General features: G+C 32.9%; 1 protein-coding gene and 1 long non-coding RNA gene across 2 annotated transcripts; one reads left to right on the plus strand and one right to left on the minus strand.

The window, feature by feature from the left end:
• Positions 1-6,512: 6,512 nt before the first annotated feature.
• LOC143071021 (uncharacterized) lies at positions 6,513-8,001 on the minus strand. Its single transcript, XM_076245110.1, has 2 exons — positions 6,798-8,001; positions 6,513-6,544 (listed from the first exon to the last, which is right to left on the minus strand). Exons 1-2 carry the CDS (start codon positions 7,999-8,001, stop codon positions 6,513-6,515), a joined length of 1,236 nt encoding a protein of 411 aa, XP_076101225.1.
• A 5,933-nt stretch (positions 8,002-13,934) lies between these two features.
• LOC143070584 (uncharacterized) lies at positions 13,935-15,352 on the plus strand. Its single transcript, XR_012976587.1, has 3 exons — positions 13,935-14,129; positions 14,580-14,685; positions 14,924-15,352. It is a non-coding gene; the product is annotated as an uncharacterized LOC143070584 (long non-coding RNA).
• The last annotated feature ends 948 nt before the right edge of the window (positions 15,353-16,300 follow it).

Below are 16,300 nucleotides of genomic sequence, written 5' to 3' on the forward strand. Positions count from 1 at the left end.
ACTGCTTTAATTTATCAGTTGGTAGTAAAGTGAATTTTGCATTGTATATTGTATAAAGCATTAATTTAAGATGATTAAACTACTATTCTGGACAGAGAAAGACAACTCTAATTTTCAAAGAAGATTTCATAAAGCATTGGTTTTAGGTAATTAAACAACCATTCTGGACAATTTATGGTCTCGACTCTACAAACATGCTTGTTTTTGGCCCTCAATTCCTCGACTGTTTGCCCCAATAACCCTTAAAATATACCCCAACCTTCTACTTATGGTATTAAACATTATGGTACAATTTCAGAGCAATTGAAATACTTATACACAACTTTTTGTACTGACACTAAATTAATGCTTGTTTTGGGCACCTTTGGAACCTAAACCTTATGGACTATAACCCCCAAAATCAATCCCAAGCTTCCTTTTGTGGTTATAAAAATTGTGTTATAATTTTATTTATTTTTTTTTGCTTATAGTTAAGTTATTATATGGAAACCATCTGTCTTCGGACGACGACGACAGGATACCTATTTAGGACCGCAAAAATTTCTGTGGTTGTATAAAAATTTCAAGCATGAACAATGAAATATAGTTGAAGAAATCGATAAGCCTAGATAGAGCTTATCATTTTTTTAACACAATTGAACAAACATAATATGTTTGGTTCAAATTAAAATAGAATGCTTTTATCTCCCCAATACTTACATTGTACATAAGAGGTGATACTACTTTGACAAATCCTTGTACATGAGAGTTGTCTGTCAAATCTTTATTTTACAAAGAAAGAATTGCATAACAATGAACTGAGCTCAAAGCAAAGTAATTTAATAATACACTTAGACAAAGAGCTAAATCCAGTGATATACTTTGTACTACAGGTCCTTCATGAACATCCATCGACCAAAACCATATCTCAAGAACATTCCATACTACATGGTTGTATTCAGAAGTCCTGAAAAAGACATGATTGTTTTATCGTATTTTAAGTATATATATGCACAGGTTAAAACTTTCTTGTGGTATAATCATTCAGTATCTAGCAACTATCAATTTGCTTTATGCACAAATTGATATAGGTTTAGTGTACATCTGTTGGAAATAAGAACACACACACCTCCATCTAGTTTTAGTCAACTGACAAAATATTCATAACTATAAAATGTTATCTAAGACCATAGGTGGATCCAGGGGGGCCGCCCCCCCTTTTATGGGAAAAATTTGGTTGATTATATAGGGAATCAATAACACATAAACAAACGACAACCACTGAATTACAGGCTCCTGACTTGGGACAGGCACATACATAAATAATGTGGCGGGGTTAAACATGTTAGCGGGATCCCAACCCTCCCCAAAGTCATTTTCAAATTGTACTTCATGATAAAATAAGATTCTATATCTACTACCAATGAAAATGAAATATCCCTCTAATAGACTAGCATTTAAATCACTGTTTTCTAAACTGGTAGCTAGGTCACCATGGATCTTAAATATTTCAAATGCATGTACATTTAATAATATAAATTCTCCAAAATTCACTATATTTTCCCTTTTTTGTCTTCTGTTTGATATACCATTTTTTGAGTCTATATAATGTATATATATATATATATATTGTCCTTTATATTGAGGTCATTTTTCGCAAAATAAACCCACTTAATCTGAACTTTAAATGCAAAAGACCCCTAAATGGCTAACAGACATTGCTATAAAGAATTATAGTCCATGATTCATATACATGTGATTTAAGAATTCATGAAATTTAAACTGATGCACAATACTTTTTTATGAGACCTGTTTTAACTTAAGGACGACACCAAAAGTTCAATGAAGGATAAAAAACTTAATTCACATAGTTTTTTTCACTGACCCCCCTACCCCCTTCTTAACTTAATTTGGGAAAAACTGATTGACCCATATGGATATATTTTGCCGCAGTCCAACCCCCAAACTATTTGAATTAAGTTTTTTTTATCTTACATTGATCTTTTGATGTCGTCCCTTACCGTAAAAACTTTAAACAAAATAATTTTTTACTTCAATTTTAATTTCGAAAAAAGTGGATCATACTATATTAACATAATTAAGGAGCCGCGAGGGTATAAAATTTTCAGAAAAAAAATAAACATTTGTTTTTCATTACAAATTTTATTTGTTACCTTTTGTAGTTGTTACTTTATCATATGGTACAAAAATCATTCAAAACAATAAATTTGTGTTGGCCCCAGATGACTTTTACAGGGACTAAACTTGGGAATTTCAAGCTAGGAGCCCAGACCAGATATTTCATAATTAGTTTGTATATGTTCAACTAAAATTTAACTGAAATTTTAGGGGCCCAGCTCAAAATCTAGGAGCCATGGGCGACTGGGCCCCCTTTAAGTTTTGTCCCTGTTTTAGAATGTATTCATCATTGAAAAAGTTCCAAATGATCTCCCTTTGGTGGGTAAATGTCATTTTCTTGCTTTAAAATTGAAATATCTTTTTCAACTCATCTGTGACCTATATTTCTGTAATAAATTTCTTTTTTTATTTCGATATTAACTTTATTTCTCCTATTACTTCAACAGAAAAAAAACACTTTTACATAAATGTATGCTTCTTTGGAAGACTGATTATGAGCGCAAATGAAGGGTGACCCCACTTTTTTTATTTTATTTTTCTATTAACTATAATAATATAAAGTTCATTTATAGAAAAATATAGAGAAATCCTATATAAATGATTTAGACCCGCCACCCCCTTAAAGTTTCTTGATGATCGCTTTCTAAAATTTTTACTCCCTCAGCTCTCTACTAAAAAAACTCTATTTTCAGCCACTTGACCCAAACAGGGAGTTGTACATTTGACTGTCTTTTCGAGATTGGATTAAATAGCGATAAGGTGTATTTTTCGTATTTTCCGGGATTGTTGAAAACTTGCATATTCATCACTATCTGATTTTGTGGTTTTAACAATCCAGACAGACAAATGGTTCGAGACCACAATTGTTGACGAATAAAGTCCCTAGTGTTAATAGTGGGTTACTTGCCATTAATTTTAATACCCCTTCCAAATTAATTTATACATGTTTAATGCCTCAAATTGTAAGTAAGGGGGTGAAATTACACTGTAAAAAAATTTGGGTCCCGAATTTAAAAGGAAAGTAGTGATTTGGTCCAGGTGAAAAAGGTTGAAATATAGGACTTCGGAAGCTGTCAAAAGATTTCAAGACGCCCTAAAGATAAAATTGTTCATATTTTGAGTTAGAGACGATGAAGTTTTCTACAATTTTGATATAATTTGTCCAAAAAGTAGTACAACACACTGTAAAAGTTTCATTGAGAAAGCGCAGGTGGGATTTTTTTTATTCTCATTTATGTTCTAAAAGAAATGCGCTACCAATTAATTGTGTTCTTGGACCTAAGAGGTGAAGTCTGTCAATATAGAATTTGTACTTGGGCAATTCAACTTCCTTAAATGATTTGGTGGTGTCAATTTGTCAAATAGCATGAAACTAAAGGATTCAAACTTTTATTCTATATAATTTCTACAAAAATTACCAATTTTGGCATTTTATGGTCAAAATAGGCATTTTAAGGCTTTTTCAATATTAATGCATACATGGCATCCTGACTTTCTATCGGACAGGTTTTCATGTGTCAATACTTGTGTTTCTATGCCTTTATTTAGTTCCTTTACTTGTTTATGAACTCGGGATCTACAGAAAAGAAGATTATCTCAGACAATATGTGCAAAATGTGTTGTATAAATGACCCTTGTCTAACGCCCTTGTTTGGATGAAGTCAAAAGTGGGGTTCTTGGTACATAAAATTTGAAGTCCACAATAAAGACCTCACTAAATTTGAACCAAAAGCACTTTACAATGTCTATTGTACCTGTTCCATTTCACATATCTTTCTTTTCTTCTGTAGGATAGCAAGTGGTTTAAATATAAGCCTGTTGACACTAAAATTGCATTCAAGTTTTTCACTAAAAAGCCAAAAATCTTTGTATCAGACCATTCTCTCTGCAAGAAAAGTTAATTGCAAGAGCCTTTTTGTGCTCAGATTTGTTGTATCATGTCACATGAGTATAGAAATGAAAAAAAAAGAAACAATTTTTTATTTCTTATAGCCTCAATATGCGTTTTTTTATGGAAATATGTGGCACAGCCTAAATTGACCCTTATTTTTTTCGAGTCTTACTTGGCTTAAGACCCTTTTAAACTAATATGATATGATATTTGTAACTTTTCTTTCCATTTCAAGTACATGCAATACATAGATATGTAAGGATTATTTATAACCAAAAAGCTTCACAAATTTAAAATTGCTGGAAAATATTACATCTTCATGAAAGGCCCCCTTTCATTGAAAAACATCAATTTTCAGGCCCAGGCTGATATAAATTTGACTTTTGAATAATTATGCTAAGTCTGATAAATCAAATGAGTACTCTATTGCTTATGAACATAATAAATGATATATTAAGACATATTTCAATGGAAATTTTTAGCAATATTTTAATTTTTAAAGCCAAACATGTTGATAGTTGAAATTTTCCAATTTTCACGTCAAAATTTAACACGCAAAGATGAGTATAGAATTTAACATATTGTCTATAATGTATATCCTATTGTTGTGAAACTTTGCAAGCAGTGTTATAATTGATTAAGCTTTGGTCATACTAAGTTTTTTTTAAGATTTGTCAACTCTTTCTATCCTATTAGGTCCGAGACCACAATTGTCGTCCCTTGATTTTCATTGTTCATGAATACAGCCCCTAGTGCTAATAGTGGGTTACTTGCCACTAATTTTAATACCCCTTCCATATTAATTTCTCCATGTTTAAAGCCTCAAATTGTAAGTAGGGGGGTGAAATTACACTGTAAACAAATTTGGGTCCAGAATTTTAAAGGAAAGTAGTGATTTGGTCCAGGTGAAAAAGGTTGAAATATAGGACTTCGGAAGCTGTCAAAAGATTTCAAGACGCCCTAAAGATAAAATTGTCCATATTTTGGGTTAGAGACGATGAAGTTTTCTTGAATTTTGATAAAATTTGTCCCAAAAGTAGTACAACACACTGTAAAAGTTTCATTGAGAAAGCGCGGGTGGGATTTTTTTAGTTTTCATATATGTTCTAAAAGAAATGCACTACAAATTAATTGTGTTCTCTAACCAAATAGCAATAAGGTGTTTAGGAAAACATGACCTAAAAAGTTAACCTCCTTCATATAAGACAAAAAATGTGGGAAACTGAATGGTGAAATGTGTTCAATATGAAAATTGCAGTTAAGATGGTGAAATCACAAATCGGTCATTAATGTAAATGGACTAAAAGTATGACTTTTGCGCAAATTTAAAGGGAAATGACGGGGAAGGGGCATATTAGTGTTCAAGGGGAGCAAATGCTGTTTAAATTAGTATGCGGTTTTAAATATAGAGGGAAAGTGGAGTTATCTTTTTAGACATTAGTTAAATATAACTTATGTAGACTTATACTTACTTACTTACTTAGTCCTTGTTATGCCTTTTGGCACATAGGGCAAGGACAAGTTGCCGCCACTCCTCTCTGTTTTCTGCTTTTTTCTCAATAGTTCCCCAGGTGTAGCCTCTCTCTTTCATCTCTGTTTCTATTGTTCTACGCCATGTTGTTTTTGGTCGTCCTCTTTTCCTTTTTCCGTCTGGTGTCCATCTTAATGCAACTTTGGTCATGTCTCCTTGTGGTTTTCTTAGGACATGACCAAGCCATCTCCATCTTTTCTGTAGCAGAGTGGTTTCAATATCTTGGCTTTTTGTTTTCTTATGAAGATCTTCATTTGTTATTTTGTTTGGCCAGTATATCTTCATGATTCTACGTAGGCAGGTGTTATGAAAGCTGGATAACCTGTTAATGTCTTTTTCGGTCATTCTCCAGCATTCAGCTCCGTAAAGTAAAACTGATGTTACACAGCTGTTATAGATTTTCAGTTTGGTCTTTTTTCTGATTGATGGTGTTTTCCAGATGTTTCTTAGTCTGTGAAAGGCTGATCTTGCCTTGCCAATTCTAGTTTTGATGTCCTGTTCAGCTCCACCTTCTGATGTTACAACACTACCTAGGTAAGTGAAGGACTGTACCAATTCCAGTTGTTCTCCATTTACTTTGATGTCTGGTGTATTAAGCATGTTTACTGTCATTATTTGTGTTTTCTTAGAGTTGATTTTCAGACCAATCATCCTGGCATTCTGTTCTAATCTCTCCGTTTTTTCTTTCATTTGATTTTCAGTATGGGATACTAATGCTAGATCATCTGCATAGTCTATATCCTCTAGGTTTGAAGTGAGTGTCCACCTTATTCCGTTGTTGGTATTTGACATTGTTGATTTCATCACCCAGTCGACTGCAATGATAAACAAGAGAGATGACATCACACATCCTTGTCTCACTCCAGATTTTACCAAAAAAACTAGTGTCTTGGTCAGAGTCTACAGTGCATTTAAAGTTGTCGTAGAAGGCTTTGATGAGTTGTATTATTTTTTCAGGAATTCCATAGCTTTTTAAGATGGTCCATAATCCCTGTCTGTGTAAGCTGTCAAAAGCCTTTTCAAAATCTACAAAGTTGATGATTATTTTTCTTTGCCATTCTGTACATTGTTCCAGGATGTTTCTGAGGACAAATATGTGGTCTATACAGCTTCGTCCTGGTCTAAAACCTGCCTGTTCTTGTCGCAGTGTTCTGTCTATAGCTGTTTTAATTCGTGAAATTAGGATTTTGCAAAATACTTTGCTAGGAATAGAGAGAAGAGTGATACCTCTCCAGTTATTGCAATTGGTAAGATCACCTTTCTTTGGTATCCTTATGATGTCACCTTCGGACCAGTTGTCTGGTATGATGTTGTTCTCCCAAATTTCTTTAAAAACTGGGTAAAGGATATCTGATGTTTGCTTAACATCAGCTTTAAAGAGTTCAGCATTTAATTGGTCAATGCCTGGTGCCTTTCTATTCCTTAAACTTTTTAGTGCTCTCTGGATTTCTAGTTTGGTTGGCGCATAAAGATCTATATCTAATTCTAATGGTGTTTCTGTGATATCGATGCTAACTGTATTTTCTGGTTCTTTTCTATTGAGAACTTCTTGAAAATGTTCTTTCCATCTTTCCTTTTGTTCTTTTTCGGATGATAATGTGTTGTTTTGTTTGTCTTTAATTGGCATGCTCTTATTAGTTTTCTTGTTGCATAGCTGTTTTACAACTTGGTAAACCTGTCCCATTCTCTGGTTGGATGCAGCATCTTCTGCTTCTTTTGCAAGGTCTTCTGTATACTTTCTTTTGTCACTTCGTGTTGCTTTCTTCACTTTCTTATTGCATTCTGAGTATTCCTTCCTCAGCTTATCTTTTATTCTTTCTGAATAAGTCTGACAGAGTTTGTTGTTTATTTCTTTTCTTTCATCAATCAATTTCCATGTTCCTTGTGTAATCCATTCTTTATGTATTTGTCTTTTATAGCCAAGAACTTTTTCACTGGTTTCTTTGTATATTTCTTCTACTTTTAGCCATTTGTCGTTTATCGATGCTGGTTCTGATGTTTCTTCTATTGTGTCTTCTAGGACCTGAAATCTGTTCTTTATCTGCAGGTTAAATTCTTGTTTTACTTTGGTGTCTTGCAATTTATTTATATCAAATTTTCTTTTAATGGTTGTTGGTGAAGACATCTTTTTAAGTTTCAACTTTATGTTGGCTGTTATTAGAAAGTGATCACTTGCAATGTCAGCTCCTCTCTTTACTCTGACATCTTGTAAGGATCTTTTCCATTTTCCATTGATCATAATGTGATCTATTTGATTTTTGTCTCTTCCATTTGGTGAGTTCCAAGTTAGCTTGTGAATGTCTTTGTGTGGGAAGATGGTTCCACCAATTACTAAGTTGTTAATTCCACAAAAGTCAACCAGAAGTTCTCCATTTTCATTCATTTGCCCACATCCATATTTACCCATTACTCTTTCATTTCCTGTATTATCGTTGCCAACCTTTGCATTTAAATCGCCCATTACAATTGTCAAATCATGTGTTGGTACTTTTCTGATCTCAGCTTGCAAGGTGTTATAGAATTCAGTTTTTACTTCCTCTTCCGCTTCATTTGTTGGTGCATAGCACTGAATAAAAGTTACTTTGCCTTTCTTTGCATGGAAACGGGCTCTTATAATTCTTTCATTTACAGGATTGTACTCAATAAGTGATTTTGCTGTTTGTTTGTTCATAATTATAGCAACACCTTGTTGATGCTTGTTGTCTGTCCTTCCAGAATGTATGATTGTTTCTCCTGATCTTGCTATAGACTTTCCACAACCTGTCCATCTACATTCACTAATGCCTAGTAAGTGGAGCTTATAATTTTTCATTTCATTTAAAATTTGTGCTTGTTTTCCTGTTTCATACATTGTACGAACATTCCAACATCCTACCTTCAGTTTTGTTCTCGTGTTCAGAATACCATTCCTGCTGCTAGCTTCCTCTTGGCTTTCACTGGCACCATTCATACTTGCATGTGATTGCTGGTATTCCGAGTGTCCGAGACGAGTTAAGTTTCTTGTCCTTGTTTCCGTAACTGTTTGTTTTTTTGCGAGACGAGATAGTTGGTCTTGTGCTCAACCCCCAACCTGGAGGACCAGGAGATTTTCTTTCAAGGTTCTCTTCCTTTAGATCAGTTGTCGTTCCCGACTATGAGTCATGATCTACCCATGTTTCAATTCAGAGTTGTCTCTCCTAGATAGATAGTCATCCCTGACTACGACCTCTATCTGACCGTTTATTTTCCCATAACTGGGGCAAGGTTGATGAGTGCTAGGGCGTATCCACACACCGATGGGCATGTAGACTTATAGTTACCTTCTAATTCTATAAAATAAAACAAAAAAAACACACAACTCAGAACTATTACTAATTCACTTGGACTATACTGATATGCAGACCTAAAAACAAAAAGAAATATCATAAAATAGTGATTGAAAGATTCATAACACTTTGAAAGGATAATTCAGACACGTGTTACACAGGGAGCATGTATGTTTACAAATAATAATGTCACGTGATCGCGCACTGACCTCCCATGTTGCATCGCCCTTACAATTGACTAATACATAACCATTTTCATGCAAACATGTAACGTGAATGTGATTGGTTATCAAACAATACAGAAATAATGCATGAACCACTGAAGAAGAAATTATTTCATCAAATAGATGCGATTTTCACTTTCGACACGAATAGGTCGGGTTGACATTTCTGTCATCGGAGATAGTATTGAGATAAATGGGATAAAACGAACCGTCAAAACGGTCTAGAGAAGCACATCAGTAGAACCTTAACATTAATAAGTAATACTTACCAAAAATTCTCTAATTGATAAACTATATGACTAAAATTTCACGAAAATAACAATAAATAATTTTGTTGACGGTGATGAAGCTGCTTAAATTGGCGCGAAAAATATTCTTACTCCTATTGCTTCACGTAAAAAAAAATGTATAGAATTGAATTCGACTACAGTTCAGCATAAAAAAACGTGAATATGCAAAAGTCTGGTAATATGTTAATGAAAAAGTGTGTATAAATTTTCGTAAACGAAGTTACCTGTATACTTCACCAAGAATTACATTTGAGCGCAAAGATCTGTATGTGTGATTCGGCTTATGTAACATCGTCAATCGGAACTACTCGGCTATTCACTTCGTGCAACGAGAAAGGCCGAGAAGTTCCGACTGGTAACAAAGTACAACATGATTAATGGAATTTTTTGCGTTGCTATTAAATCATTGAGGCCACGTGATTAAGGCCATCTATTTTTATTGCGGGTTCCACATATTTAAATCGGAATTATAGAAAAAATGGAATGTTGTAAGCAGAATCAAAACAGAAATGATGAACACTGCAACATTTCCAGCAAAATATAAATAGGATGGAGGATCTGTGTATTCACATTATTCGTAAAACTCTCCTTATTCCTGTGAAGCGTGTGCTTTACATCGAGGCTTATTATGCTAAGCATCGACGCCACAGTACTTCAACCAATCAGACAATGTTTATTTGGGGCATTCGATTTATTTTTACTCAGATTTTGGAATATTTTAATCGAAATTATAGAAAAATTGAATATTGTTAGTACATATAAAATAGAAAAAGATGAATACTTTTAGCTAGAGATAATTTGGATGGGGGTTCTGTGTATTCACATTATTTGCACAACTCTCCTTACTGATGCCATATTTTGGAATTTCCGTGACCTAAATGGTTCGCGAAAATTAATATTTTTATATATAGTATAGTAATAATAAGAAGATGAGGTATGAATGCCAAATGAGACATCTTTCCAACAAAGACATACTTTAGTAAAGTAAGCAGTCATAGGTCCAATGCTGAAAAGTAAGCTATTAATGACCCAAAAATTACTTGTGTAAAACAATCCAAAAAAAATAAAAAAAAATAAAAAAACCGGCCCAATTAAAGATATAAAAGGACAAGAAATCTATCCCATAAAAAAAAAATATATTGTATAGGAGCCTGACAGTGTATTTCAGTGGTTGTCGTTTGTTTATGTGTTACATATGTGTTTTTGGTTCATTTTTTTTTCATATAATTAAGGCCGTTAGTTTTCTCGTTTGAATTGTTTTACATTGTCATATTGGGGACTTTTATAGCTGACTATGCGGTATGGGCTTTGCTCATTGTTGAAGGCCGTTCGGTGATCTATAAATGTTAATTTCTGTGTCATTTTGGTCTCTTGTGGACAGCTGTCTCATTGGCAATCATACCACATCTTCTTTTTTTATTATAGATCCAACGCTGCAATTTTCACAAAACATATCAAATTTTCCACCTTGTCGCACATACATATGGATAAAATCATTACAGCTTATTTCCTAATGCATGTGGAGCAAAACTTTGGTTAGCTTGCTTGCTTTGTTTGTATATTGTACAAAATATAAAATATACAAGTTAAACTATGCCTATATATATATTGTTTAAAGATGTCAATCTTATTTTCAAAGCTTGTATAAACAACTATACAAACAAAGCAAGCAAGCAAACCAAAGTTTTACTTTGCAGGTTTAAGAAATCAGCTGTAATGATTTTATTCAGTTTGGCAAATGTCCGAGACCGTTAAAAAACGAACAAACTGAAACTACAGTTGCTGACTTCACTACCTTAAAAAAAGGGAACAGTTTGGAAGTCCCATATACTGAAATGTGACCAACAAAAATACTTATAGATTTTGTTAACACTGCCATGTATGTAAATATTTCTTCGCCTTTTTTACGAACACAAAATTCAAGGATTTGCCTTTAATTATCTATACGAACATTGCTGTACTCTTGAATATCAGCACCGGCTGTTATCGACGGCTTACTTTATACCAGTAAGTTTGTCTCATGGGTAATTGTGTTTTTTCGATGTTGTTTCGTTGCTTCTGGTGGACAAATACATGAAATCTCTGTGCCATCATCAAACATGTTAATGGCTATATATCAGGTAATTCAAACCCTTTTTTCTTCGCATAGAAACAACTCTTCGTTAATCTGAACATGGAAGTAATACTTTATATCACGAACTATAAATGAGGATACACAAAATAAAAAACTAAGCAAAATTGTGAATCCCGCATTGCACGAAAAAATGTGTTGTATTTCAGTAAATAACACGTGTTGTTAGTTGATTGTAAACACGTAGTAGTCCATCATGCATTGTGACTCATTTAGTGGATTGGTCAAAAACCTAGGTAAAAATAAATTGCGTCACATGTAAATAAACAATAACATGTGCGAGAACATAAGTATGCTAATTTATGCATTTCCATATAAGGTAGTGGTCCCGACCTGTTAAATAACAATGCATGTATGATAATACACAAAGGCGAAGTTCAAGATTTATCATACATTACAAACTATATTTAATCAAATTATCAACTTATATTTCAATTCCTTTTCGTATAAAATTTCATGTTCCTTATAATGAAAAAATAAAATATTCGTAAATATTAAGAATGGTAATGATTACAGACATTTATGTATATCTATAATTTCTTTTATTTTTTTTGAAATGTTTAAAATTAATATATACCAATATAAAGAATTATTTTGTTATCTTATAAATATTTTTTTTGTCATCTGTAAGTAATCATACCGTGTTTATACGTAAAAAATAAGCAAGGTCAAATCTGCCTTCATCATCACTAACTTTCTTAGAGCGATGAGACAAACTGCTCTAAATCACAGATCCCAGGCACTCGTTACAGAATAAAACATTCCTTTGTTAAACCTTAATATACCATTAAGGTATATAGGGGGAAATATTCTGAAACAAGTGACTATGTCACAGAAAAAGCATCTTCCCAGTATTCATGAAATTGCTCTCTATTAAAGCCATATCCTGGAAATTATTAAAAAAAACCACTTGTTTCCTACTTTTAATTTGAGATACAATATGCCGGAGAAAAACATTAATTGTGCTGTCAAGAATACACTGTTTCAAGTTGTGGTATGCATCAAAAACTGTCCAACAGCATTCGTCATTCTACTCGTAAAGGCATTTGTTTCTAAGATCGGTATGGTGTATACCATTATGCCAGAACTCAAATGAAGCAGAAAGCTGATGTAACTTATCTGCTTTACTCGATCCCTTATATTAAGACAAATACATGAAAGAAGTGTAATAATGCCTAACACAAACACAAAACAGTACACCATAGCCACCATTTTATTCCAGAAGCTTCTAACTGATGCCGAATGCTACAGTGTAAAATTGTATTTGGGACCTACACAAAACAATTAGAACTTTTCTGAAAAAGACTATAGATGAAAACAGAACTATATCATCTTCTTATAATGATTGAATGTTAGGAAAATTGACCAGAGTTATCTTACTTTAATCACAGAGAGGGGAAAGCAAACAATTTTTAATTTAAGCCTAATTAACATTTTTCCATTAACAAATAAAGTTATCTTATTGAAATATAAGGACTTTGTTAGCTAAATCTATTAATTTTATTAGATATTATGAATTTTATGACAATAGAGAAACATGCTATATAGTGGCTGTTGCTGACTTTGTATTGTTGAAGTACGTTCTCTGTAGGAAAAAAACACGTTAGATGTATGTTTCATTATGATACCGATTGGCTAGTCATTCTGAATTCAAAATGAATAGTAACATTCATGATGACACTACAATAAAGTGCACAAGTAAATAAAAGTAAAACTTGATAGAAATCGTGTTTTCATGATCATAGCGAAAAAGAGGGAAAATATAAGTAATGAATCATGCTTCTTTTAGTATTTTTATAGGGTTGTAAAAAATGTTTACCGAGCGCACATTTTTAGAATGAAACGCTTGCCTTCCGGGCATCATATTAAATGTACTACAACGCTTTTACATCACAATGAATTTACAAAAAGAAGCATTCAATTCGTAAATAATTAGACAGCGTGTCCTAACTTCCAACTGCACTGTAAATATACCTGACGCCTGACGCGTCCGGACGCGTTCAAAATTTGTACACTGACTGTTTAATATTTTAACGTCATATGTTCATGCTTAGAGACGTGTTCAAAGTTTTAACGTTTGTGTTAACCATATTTACATGTGTGTTCAGACACAGTGAACACCGGTGTTCAAATTCTGATCTAAAAAAGGAGATAGTTGTTTGTCCGATTTTCTATCCTTCTAATTGGCAAATTTACAAAGAAATTCATTAAAAAATATGAATGTATACGCAGGATGATTTTGTGAATTTTTTTACTAATAATTTAGTACTTGTGAAATATTTTAAAAACTACCAAGCTGGCATATATGTATAGTTTATGAACTTATTTGATTATTATTACTAGTTTTATACTTATAAGTGACATAATTATGCATATCAATGAGGCTTGTTATGAAGATATCGTAATAAAAATATGTCGATGTCTATCTATCATGATCCGTTCAGTTTATAAACATTACATGTTCAATCAGTGTTCAAATCGTTCGAAATTTTGAACACCTCGCGTTAAAAAAAATATACCAGGGTACCAAATACCGGAAACAGATATAGGCTGGTGATTTAGGCGGTTAAACGAAGAATGGGTACACATAAGGAAGAGAGCTTGAGAAGGGACTTCTATCCCACATGAACAGGAAAGAAGTGAGTAACAAGTTAGGATAATCTCTATAGGTAGTTCGATGGCTTCCTTGTTATTTTCTCATGTCAGTAATTTGTCAAATATTCATAACTGTTATATCCAAATTTTCAATATTCAACATAAGACGAATTAAAGAACAGGATTTAGATTAAACGTAAATAACTGTCAGCTTTGTTCTGATGATTTCCTAAACTGATGAATAACCAGTCTGTGATCGTCTATCTGTTATACTGAATAAATGATGATTTTTTTACATCCACGTATATTAGCTGAACACTTTAGTGTTAAGAACTCTTACATCAAGTGTTCAAAAATGAAACACAAAGGCATTAAAAACTGAACACCACACATTCAATTGATGAACACTAAGTGTTAAGAACTCTAACATCAAGTGTAAACATTTGGAACACCATTTTTGACTTAGAAAATGCATTCGTTTTTTTTATTTGCAGGAATCGTTAGATTGAAATGTTTGAATTAGGAACCGGTAGCCAATAATCCCACAAAGGTCATTTCTGCATGCTATAAAATGTTGGAAAAAAGAAAGATGTCAAAAAGGTATAAAAAGATATATATATATATTAGCTTATGTAAGTGTATCATTTCTATATCTGTATACCTTAGGTCAAGAAATCGACTTTTGTAATTTATAATGTCAAAACTTGCATTTCACTGCCATAGAATATCAATTTGTACTCTAGTATATATCGAAATTAAAGCATAACAACCATTGCATAATTTAAAGCTTTATGAAATTTAAAACTCTCTTCTATTAATTTTAAATTTTATTTTGCAGGATATATAGGCTCATAGACATTACTTGTTGTGGAGGATTTTGACATTGGAAGTTGATAACAACACAATAAATGCCACCCAGTTGATAGCTTTAAGTGAAGACGCACTGAAAAGTGGAGCGTACATTGTATGTGATCGTACAAGAACTGTTGGAATTTGCAAATTAACTTTTAAACTTTCATTGTGACAAATATCTATATCATAAACTATCTTCTTATCACATTGCTTTTTTGATTAGGATACACATGATGTAGCAACTATCTTGTCATGTACATGTAGAGGAAACTCATTATTTGTGATATATTTAAGTCAGCCTAAAAACATTATGTATGTGATTTCACTGACTGTTACTTGTGATATCATAAGGTATTCTTGTGTACTTTTCTTACATATATGCTCATTTGATTATATAAAGAATTACTTGTTAAAATATGTTTTATTGTTGTATTTTGCCTGATTGAGTATAGTTTTTATAACAGTTTAATTAAGTTTAGTTCTTATGGAAAATAATGTACGCTTAACAATAGAACATGTTCCACATTTGAACACCATTAATTTGAACACCTATGTCAACTGTTCTGAATGTAAACGTCTGGTGTTCTGAATCTTAACATTTTGGTTTTTAAACATGTTCTGTGTGTTCAAAAAGTGTTACATGGCTGTTGAACGCGTCGACGTATTAAGATTTTGAACATTCGGACACGTTAAATCGTTGAACACTAGTGTTAAGGTCTCTAACATCAAGTGTTCAAAAATGAAACACAAAGGCATTAAAAACTGAACACCACACATTCATTTGATGAACACTAGCGTAAACATTTGGAACACTATTACACGTTCAAAAAGTGTTACAAAAAAGCGTTCAAGCAGTGTTCTATTTATTAACACTTAGATTTACAGTGTGTAAAAGGCAATCTACATTGTACTACGTCTTGCAGTTATTGTCCTGACCGTTATCGTCTTTCCCGTCATTCATTTGCTGTATACTTGTGGCTATCTCCGAAAACAATATTCAACATTGTCAGCAAGTGGAGCATCCAGATATTCCTGAACGGTATCCAACCTATGTCGATTTGTAATCTCCATCATCGTATTGCCACAACTCTGACAAATGAAAGTCACATTTTCATCTTTGAATGCCTTTTTAATGACGTATTAAGCAAGGAAACTGCACAAGCTGTTGAATATGTCACTGTCGTCGTCCATCAAAAGTGATTTTCATCCATTTTTTTGGCTACCGAGATTTCTTCTTCTGACATGAGAAACGTCTCTCTTTTCCAAGCTATAGCGAGAGTCTATTTTCTGTAATATGACCGCACAGGTTTTAGGTGCGAACAAAATTATGGACACCTGTCATGAATATTCATGAACTGTAAAC

Source organism: Mytilus galloprovincialis, chromosome 4 (assembly GCF_965363235.1).
Source record: "Mytilus galloprovincialis chromosome 4, xbMytGall1.hap1.1, whole genome shotgun sequence".
NCBI classification, from domain to species: Eukaryota; Metazoa; Mollusca; class Bivalvia; order Mytilida; family Mytilidae; genus Mytilus; species Mytilus galloprovincialis.